An 8,683-nucleotide genomic window follows, 5' to 3' on the forward strand; every position below is an offset into this window, starting at 1 on the left:
TTAGCTTTTCAGAGCATTCACACAAGGTTGGCGCCGGTGGTGACACCTACAACGTGCTGACATGAGGAAAGTTTCCAACCGATTTCTCATACACAAACAGCAGTTGACCGGCATTGCCTTGTGAAACGTTGTTGTGATGCCTCGTGTAAGGTGGAGAAATGCGTACCATCATGTTTCTGACTTTGATAAAGGTTGGATTGTAGCCTATCACGATTGCGGTTTATCGTATTGCGACATTGCTGCTCGCGTTGGTTGAGATCCAAAGACTGTTAGCAGAATATGGAATTGTTGGGTTCAGGAGGGTAATACGGAACACTGTGCTGGATCCCAATGGCTTCGTATCACTAGCAGTCGAGATGACAGGCATCTTACCCGCATGGCTGTAACGGATCGTGCAGCAACATTTCGATCCCTGAATCAACAGATGGGGACGTTTGCAAGACAACAACCATCTGCACGAACAGTTTGTCGACGTTTGCAGCAGCATGGACTATCAGCTCGGAGACCACGGCTGCGGTTACCCTTGAAGCTGCATCACAGACAGGAGTGCCTGCGATGGTATACTCAATGATGATCCTGGGTGCACAAATGCAAAACATCATTTTTTCAGATGAATCCAGGTTCTGTTTACAGCATCATGATGGTCGCATCCGTGTTTGTGGACATAGCGGTGAACACACATTGGAAGCGTGTATTCGCCATCGCCATACTGGCGTATCACCCGGCATGATGGTATGGGGTGCCCTTGGTTACACGTCTCTGTCACCACTTGTTCGCATTGATGGCACTTTGAACAGTGGACGTTACATTCAGATGTGTTACGACCCGTGGCTCTAACCTTCATTCGATCCCTGCGAAACCCTACATTTCAGCAGGATAATGCACGACCGCATGTTGCAGGTCCTGTACGGGCCTTTCTGGATACAGAAAATATTCGACTGTTGCCCTGGCCAGTACATTCTCCAGATCTCCCACCAATTGAAAACGTCTGGTCAATGGCGGCCGAGCAACTGGCTCGTCTCAATACTCCAGTCACTACTCTTGATGAACTGTGGTATCGTGTTGAAGCTGCATGGGCAGCTGTACCTGTACACGGCATCCAAGCTCTGTTTGACTCAATGCCCAGGCGTATGAAGGCCGTTACTACGATCAGAGGTGGTTGTTCTGGGTACTGATTTCTCAGGATCTATGCACCCAAATTGTGTGAAAATGTAATCACATGTCAGTTCTAGTATAATATATTTGTCAATGAATACCCGTTTATCATCTGCATTTCTTCTTGGCGTAGCAATTTGGGATGACACTGAACGTGGTATTAGAGCTCATTACCCCCTCCCCAGAATTTACGGGAATTAGATGACCTGTTTGTGTGTGTGTAGATGTGGTGCTAACGCCCTCTAGTGACCTACCAAGGCCTCGCTGCTTCCATGCCACTATGCATCACCACTGTTATCTGTACCAATGGTGAACATACCAGCTATTAGATAAGTGGTCACAATGTTCTGGCTGATCAGTGTACATAGCAGAAACATGAAAGGAATAAAATGCATCAATCAAAAATAAATGTAATGCTGCTAGTTATTGAGAGACTTTGCCATACATACGGAAGTACCATCTTCATTCATCCTGATGACCATATTCTATCCTCAGCCTTCACAGAAGATAATACCATTGAAGTTCCTACAATCTTTAAGTAAATCACTAAGGACTCAATTTATGACTAAGAAACCTTCAAATTCCCAGAATCAGCACATGTAGACAATCATCAGTGATTCCAACTGCAACAGTAGTATCTGGAGTTATAACCCTTATGGCATGACTGCTATTGTGCAGCAGGAATGGGCAGAAGTAAAACTACTTACACACATACAGAAGACCAATCTGCCAGCATACTTCAAAGGTGGGAAATAGTGAGGGGGATATAAACCTAATCTATTATCCAACTGTAAAATCATAACACACAATGTGTGAAACCCATCTATAGCCCAATATTAATTACACAGCCCAAATGAATAATGTTTGCAGCCCTGAGACTCCAGAGTGTCATCTTCCACAGGAGATATACTTTCAGTATATATGACTGGCCTAGTTGCATTTTGGATGTTGGATGCTGCAGTATCCATCACAGATCCAACACCATAATCTTATTACATATCACCGCAGCTGTGGAATATTGCTCCAGAATGCCTGTAATGTTAGGGTGATGGTCATCATCCCACACCGCACCTCAAATATAACTATCTAGCTTAGGGAATATAAATCCCTGTTTGAAGAAACTATGAAAGCTGCAAATTATCTCACTTCAAACTTAAGTGCAGCAAAATTAGATCACTGGATCAGGACAATTGAAGGCCTATATTACAAAAGAGACATTACAAAGCATGGAGACTAGTAAAGCCTTTCAATAATAACCCAACAAAGACCATTGTTAATTCAGTGCAAACTGGACCATTCATCAGTTACTCCTGAATGGCAAGGCAATACATAAGCACAGATTTCTCGAAAACTGAAGAAGAAACCAGGAAGAAAGGAACAATCTCAGAATACATTTGTCCGCAGCTCATGGTATAGTGGCTACAGTTGCTGCCTCTGGATCTTGGGATCCTGGGTTCGACTCCCTGTCAGGTCAGGGATTTTCTCCACCTGAGGACTGGATATTTGTGTTGACCTCATCATTTTATCATCTACATCTACGTCTACATCTACATCCATACTCCCCAAGCCACCTGACGGTGTGTGGCAGAGGGTACCTTGAGTACCTCTATCAGTTCTCCCTTCTATTCGAGTCTCGTATTGTTCATGGAAAGAAGGATTGTCGGTATGCTTCTGTGTGGGCTTTGATTTTATCCTCATGGTCTCTTCGCGAGATATACGTAGGAGGGAGCAATATCCTGCTTGACTCTTCGGTGAAGGTATGTTCTCAAAACTTCCACAAAAGCCTGTACCGAGCTACTGAGCGTCTCTCCTGCAGAGTCTTCCACTGGAGTTTATCTATCATCTCCATAACGCTTTCGCGATTACTAAATGATCCTGTAACGAAGCGTGCTGCTCTCCGTTGGACCTTCTCTATCTCTTCTATCAACCCTATCTGGTACGGATCCCACACTGCTGAGCAGTATTCAAGCAGTGGGCGAACAAGCATACTGTCAATATCATCATTCGGGAAAGTGGTGAGACTGGACAGTGAAAAGACTGGGCATTTGTATGACACTGGTAACCATTTAGTTGAGCACCCCACAAACCAAATACCATCAATATCAGAATATGTTTCATCTAAATCCATACCCATACTATGCAAACCACTGTGAAGTGCATGGCAGAGGATACTCCCCACTGTACAATGTAATGATGGTCATTCAGAAACTAAAGAACATTTTTTTCTCCATAAATTTTTATTTGGTATAATCAAACATAAGTGTATTCCACATACAATTTGATACCCAAGCTACTTTTCTACATAGTCACTGTTTAACTTTAGGCACTTGTCATACAGTTTTACAAGCTTTTCTATGCCTTCTGCACACTCAGTTGCTGCCAAGTTGTTGAACCACTGATTAATGACTTCTTAAGTTCATGATCACTTCCATAGCACAGTACACTCAAAAAAAATTTTCAATTTGGGGAATAAGTGATCATCAGGCAGATGCTGAAACATTTTCCACTCAAATTGGCGAAGCAAGTTCTGCGTCACTCCTGCTGTATGTGAATGTGTATTTTCATGAAGGAGGATGACTCTACTAGTTAGCATTCCACATCGCTTGTTTTTAATGACACAGTGAAATTGTTAAAGCATCTGACAACAGGTCACTGCAGTTCACTAATTGTGAAATGCCTATCTTCTTCAATATTTGTTTCAGTCCTTGCTTTGAGTCCTTCAGTCACCACTGTGGGCCATCCCGAGTGATCTTCATCATGAACATTTTTTCATCCGCCATTGAAGATGATACACCACTACCAAACTGATGCTCCAGTTGTCACATTACCATAAACTTTAGTTATCTCTCTATAAATTTTGATGAGTCAAACTTTTTATGCATTTAAAAAGCAGATAACACTGTGCACCCCCACATTTGGCAGGATCATCAATTGGATCGTTAGCTTTGTCACATATTTTAAAGTTGCACAGCTAACCCATGGATCATACAAATTTGTGACCATTCTGTTGCCCTTGAATGTATACTTCAATATACAGTGTTTGTTTATTTGGTGTGGGTCTCCCAAACTTGAACTATGTTATAGTATGTATCACAAATAGTTTATGGGGAAATCTCCCTTACAAATTGATTCCATTAACCAGTATCCTATGAATGAACTTTAATCTGCCACCTGATTTACCTTTGACTGAGCCTATGTAATCATTCCAGTTCACATTCCTCACAATTTTTTACATCCTGGTATTTGTATGAATTGACTGATTCCTAATATGTATCACTTATATTGTAGTCATACGATACAATGTTTTCCCATTTTGTTACATGCATAATTTTATATTTCTGAACATTTATAGCAAGCTGCCAATCTTTCCACTGCTTTGAAATCTTATGATCTTAGTGATGTTTTGGGGAGCTTTTTCCCAGTTGCAGATAACTCCATTGTATTAGAAAACTCAGGGATTACTATTAACATTGGTTGCCAGGTCATTAATATACAACATGCACAGTAAAGATTCCAACACACTTTCCCTGGGCATGCTTGGAGTTACTTCTGCATCTGTTGATAACTCTCCATTCAAGATAATCGCAGTGATGAACCTGTTCTGTTCATGATATCACATTATGTATGAGCTCAGAAAATGTTCTAAGATTCTACACCAGATAGATGTCAAGGATATTAGACAGTAGCTTTGTGGCTCCCTTCTGCCACCCTTCTTAAAGATGTATGTGACCTGTGGTTTCTTCAAATTATTAGGCAAAGTCTTTTGTTTGAGGGTATTATATTACATTACGGTTCAAACAGAAGCTAACTCTGCTGCATATTTTGTATATAATCTGATAGGAACTTGATCAGGCCCTGGGGCCTTTTTCAATTATAGTAGTTTCAGCTGGTTCTCAACATAGCTGACATATGCTTCCTTTAGTATCTCTCTACCCAAAACCATCATCCCTTGTTTATTAGTCACTGTTCCTACATAGCAGCTGCCAACATATCTGAGAATAATAACACTTGACAGGCCCTCAGTCTTGAGAAGCACTACATTAATTGCAAACTGATGGTCTTCACACAAAACAACTTGCTGTGATAATTGGCTGTATCACAGTGGACAGTCCATCATAGATTATCCGTACCTCAGCAATGGTCCTCTACTACTCTGTTGAAAAATACAGCAGCCAAATTTGGTACTCATCATCTTATGCCAAAAAAAAAAAAAATTTTTTGGCCTTCACCAATACTGCAGGCTAGAGAGAGACTGTTTGAAGCCTACTTGAAGTGACAGGTTGCATCAACTTGCCCAGAAAGTTCCATGTAGTATTTACAAAGAAATGTCTGTGAATAAGGAGCATAAAAATTAGTAAATGGTTTCCTTAACGGAATGAGGCCTCTGCAGCCTTAGGATAATGATGCAGTTGTCTACGTGTTGATAACAAGGCACTTGGCTACCATAAATGTCCCATTCTCTTAATGTAAGTACTTTATTCACTAAAGGGAGGCATGTGCCTTCAGTTCATTGACTAGACTTTAAGAAAGGCTCATGTGAACATCACAAAAACTACCTGATCACCTGGAATGGAAAAAGAAAGAAATCACAGTTGTGGAAACCCAAGTTTCTCAACACACAAGGACAGATGAAAGTTATGGAATGCTTACCATCTAATTCCAATGAAAACTGGATTAGACAGAATAGGAGTGGACAGGTTCAAGGCCAAAATAATGATGGTGCTACATCACTTTTGATAACACCAAGTGCAAGTACGACAAACGGCAAACCATGACATGTATGCTCCAATAGTCAACTTATTCTGCATCTCGGACTGAAGACAAACTATTTTAGGCAATGTAGTACACCTTCAGTGTTGTATAGTATTGGTGAAAAGCATAGTAATATACATTTTGTGCTTTACTGTAATATTTAACTGTATAAAATGATGTTTCTGACAAAAGAATAACAATAACAACAAAATAATAATAATATTACTCAATCACATTTGTTTGAGTAATTGGATCACATATCCATTAAACAAACAGCTACTACAGGCAATTGCAGAACATTACACAGTATAATGATGAACAACATTGGACAATTTAAAAAAAATTCAATTATAATGCTACAGTAGGCATGGATCTATGGCAGGTGTTTTGCCCTTCCATTTTTCCTACCTCAGAAATGACTCAACCAGACACTTTTGGAAAGGTGAACTGGAGTTCAAACTCAAACCATGGTTTGATATCACATTCTCCTTCACACACATAGCATTTGGCCAAGTGTGAAAGACATTAAGTGGGGCAAAACTTCTGACTAAGCCTAGAGACAATAGTTAATGACTCCACTATCTTTAAATGATAAGAATAACCAGATCAAGCTCTGTTATTATGTCAAAGAATGGGTCTATGACAGGTTATGATTTATGGCTTAGTGTTGTCCCAGATGATGCATGCGAGATTTTAAAAATAGCTGGGCAAAACAAAAAATTTCACAGAAACTGTAACTGGGCTTTGTTCCAGCACTTATATTAAAATACACAGTTACAGTCACACATAATGAAGAAAACAGAGAATAAAGTAGCAAAACCCATCACAAGTGAATACTATGAAAATAGGCAAACAAACAAAAACTTTGTTATTGCTCCGATTTTGAGAAAAAGGAAAAAATTAAGGTAGAATATGAGGAACTAAAATTTCTCATGCAAAGCTCACCTGATATTTTGTACTAAGTTGCGAGTATGTCTCACTCACTGCTGTTGCTTCACTTTCTGGCAGCTTCTTGACCTCAGAATATAGAGAATTAAATGTAGGTTGTCTGTCTGAATGTTCTTGGAGCAGAGCATGGACTGTCTGCAGGCTGGATTCTATTTTGGTAGGACTGACTTCCTCAACCTGAGATGCTCCAGCTTCCAAGTCATTTATCCAGTGCATGAAGTCTGACATCCTACCCTGGAGTTCTTGTCTGCAATGTCCAATTAAGATGTAACAGAAATCAGTGATATATGTATACACTGTGCAGGAAATGGTGCACTTAACTATGTAATATATTTCACTCTAGTAGTTCTAATCTAAAAGAAAATTCATGAGAAATTAAACAATAAAAAGCACTTTCACTAAGGAAAGAGGTATGTCACTACTAGCCATAGTAGGCATCTAGCTCTGCTTGCCTCCCAATATCATCTAGAATCAATATGCTCTACAGCTCTAGAATGCTCATCATGCTAAGAATGTTCCTGAATTTCAGTTTCAGTTTGCATTGCTGCATGACAGAATCTATAAATACATATGTACATTTTTATGGTCTTCATGAGTGTACACGTTAGATATTAGGAGTACGTAGATAACTCTATGGTGGTCGACAACACCTTGGAGATAAATGAAACTATCTTGCAAGTGAGACAAAAGTTGAAAAAGTAGAAAATGTTCAAAATTAAACTACCACAGTTAGTGCCTTGCTATTCTATCCTGTGCAAGTCTCTTCATATCCAAATCTCCAAACAAGTACTGCATGTTACATTCTTCTGAATCTGTTTACTGTTTCATCTCTTGGTCTCCCTCTACAATTTTTACCACCAGACTCCCCACCCCCCATGCTAAACTGGTGATCCCTTGATGTCGCAGAATGTGTCTTGGCACCCAATCCCTTCTTCTCGTCAAGTTGTTCCAGAAATTTTGTTCCCCCCCCCCCCCCCCCCCCCCATTTCTGTTCAGAATCTCCTCAATTAGTTATGTGATCTACCCACCTAATCTTCAGCATTCTTTGGTAGCACCACTTTCAAAAGCTTCTCTTCTTGTCTAAACCACCCATCATCCATGTTTCACCTCTATACATCGCTACACTCTATAAAAATTCAAGAAAGACTTCCTAACCCTTAAATCTATATACGATGTTAATAAATTTCTCTTGTTCTGAAATACTATTCTTCCACTGCCAGTTTACATTTTATACCTTCTCCTCTTCAGCCATCATCAGTTATTTTGCTGCCTAACAAAACTCATTTACTACTTTAAATGTCTTGTTTCCTAATCTAATTCCGTTAGCATCACCTGATTTAATTCGACTACATTCCATTGTCCTTATTTTGCTTTTGTCAATGTTCATTTTATATTTTCCTTTCAAAGCGCTATCCATTCCATACAACTGCTCTTCCAAGTTCTTTGCTGTCTCTGACAGAATTACAGTGTCATTGACAAACCTCAAAGCTTTTATTCCATCTCCCTGGACTTCAATTCCTACTCCAAATTTACCTTTGGTTTCCTTTACTGCTTGCTCAGTGTACAGATTGAATAACATCAGGGATAGGCTACAACCTGTCTCACTCCCTTCTCAACCACTCCTTCCCTTCCACACTCCTCGACTCTTACAACTGTCATCTGGGTTCTGTGCAAGTTCTAAATAGCCTTTCGCTGTATTTTACCCCCATGACCTCCAGAATTTCAGTGTATTCCAGTTAACGTTGTCAAATACTTTCTCTGAGTCTACAATTGCTATAAATGCAAGTTTGCACACACAGCCCCCCCTCCCCCCCCCCCCCCACACACA

At 40.1% G+C, this 8,683-nt stretch overlaps 1 protein-coding gene across 2 annotated transcripts in view; it reads right to left on the reverse strand.

Annotated features, from left to right (window-relative positions):
- The window catches only part of LOC124802693 (muscle-specific protein 300 kDa), a 601,574-nt gene that overhangs the window by 336,798 nt on the left and 256,093 nt on the right, over window positions 1-8,683 (reverse strand). For both annotated transcript variants that reach the window (XM_047263634.1, XM_047263633.1), the window contains exon 30: window positions 6,853-7,102. In XM_047263634.1, the coding sequence (XP_047119590.1) occupies window positions 6,853-7,102 (250 nt within the window). The remainder of the gene's footprint in view (window positions 1-6,852; window positions 7,103-8,683) is intronic.

The sequence above is a fragment of the Schistocerca piceifrons genome, chromosome 6, assembly GCF_021461385.2.
Source record: "Schistocerca piceifrons isolate TAMUIC-IGC-003096 chromosome 6, iqSchPice1.1, whole genome shotgun sequence".
Taxonomy (NCBI): domain Eukaryota; kingdom Metazoa; phylum Arthropoda; class Insecta; order Orthoptera; family Acrididae; genus Schistocerca; species Schistocerca piceifrons.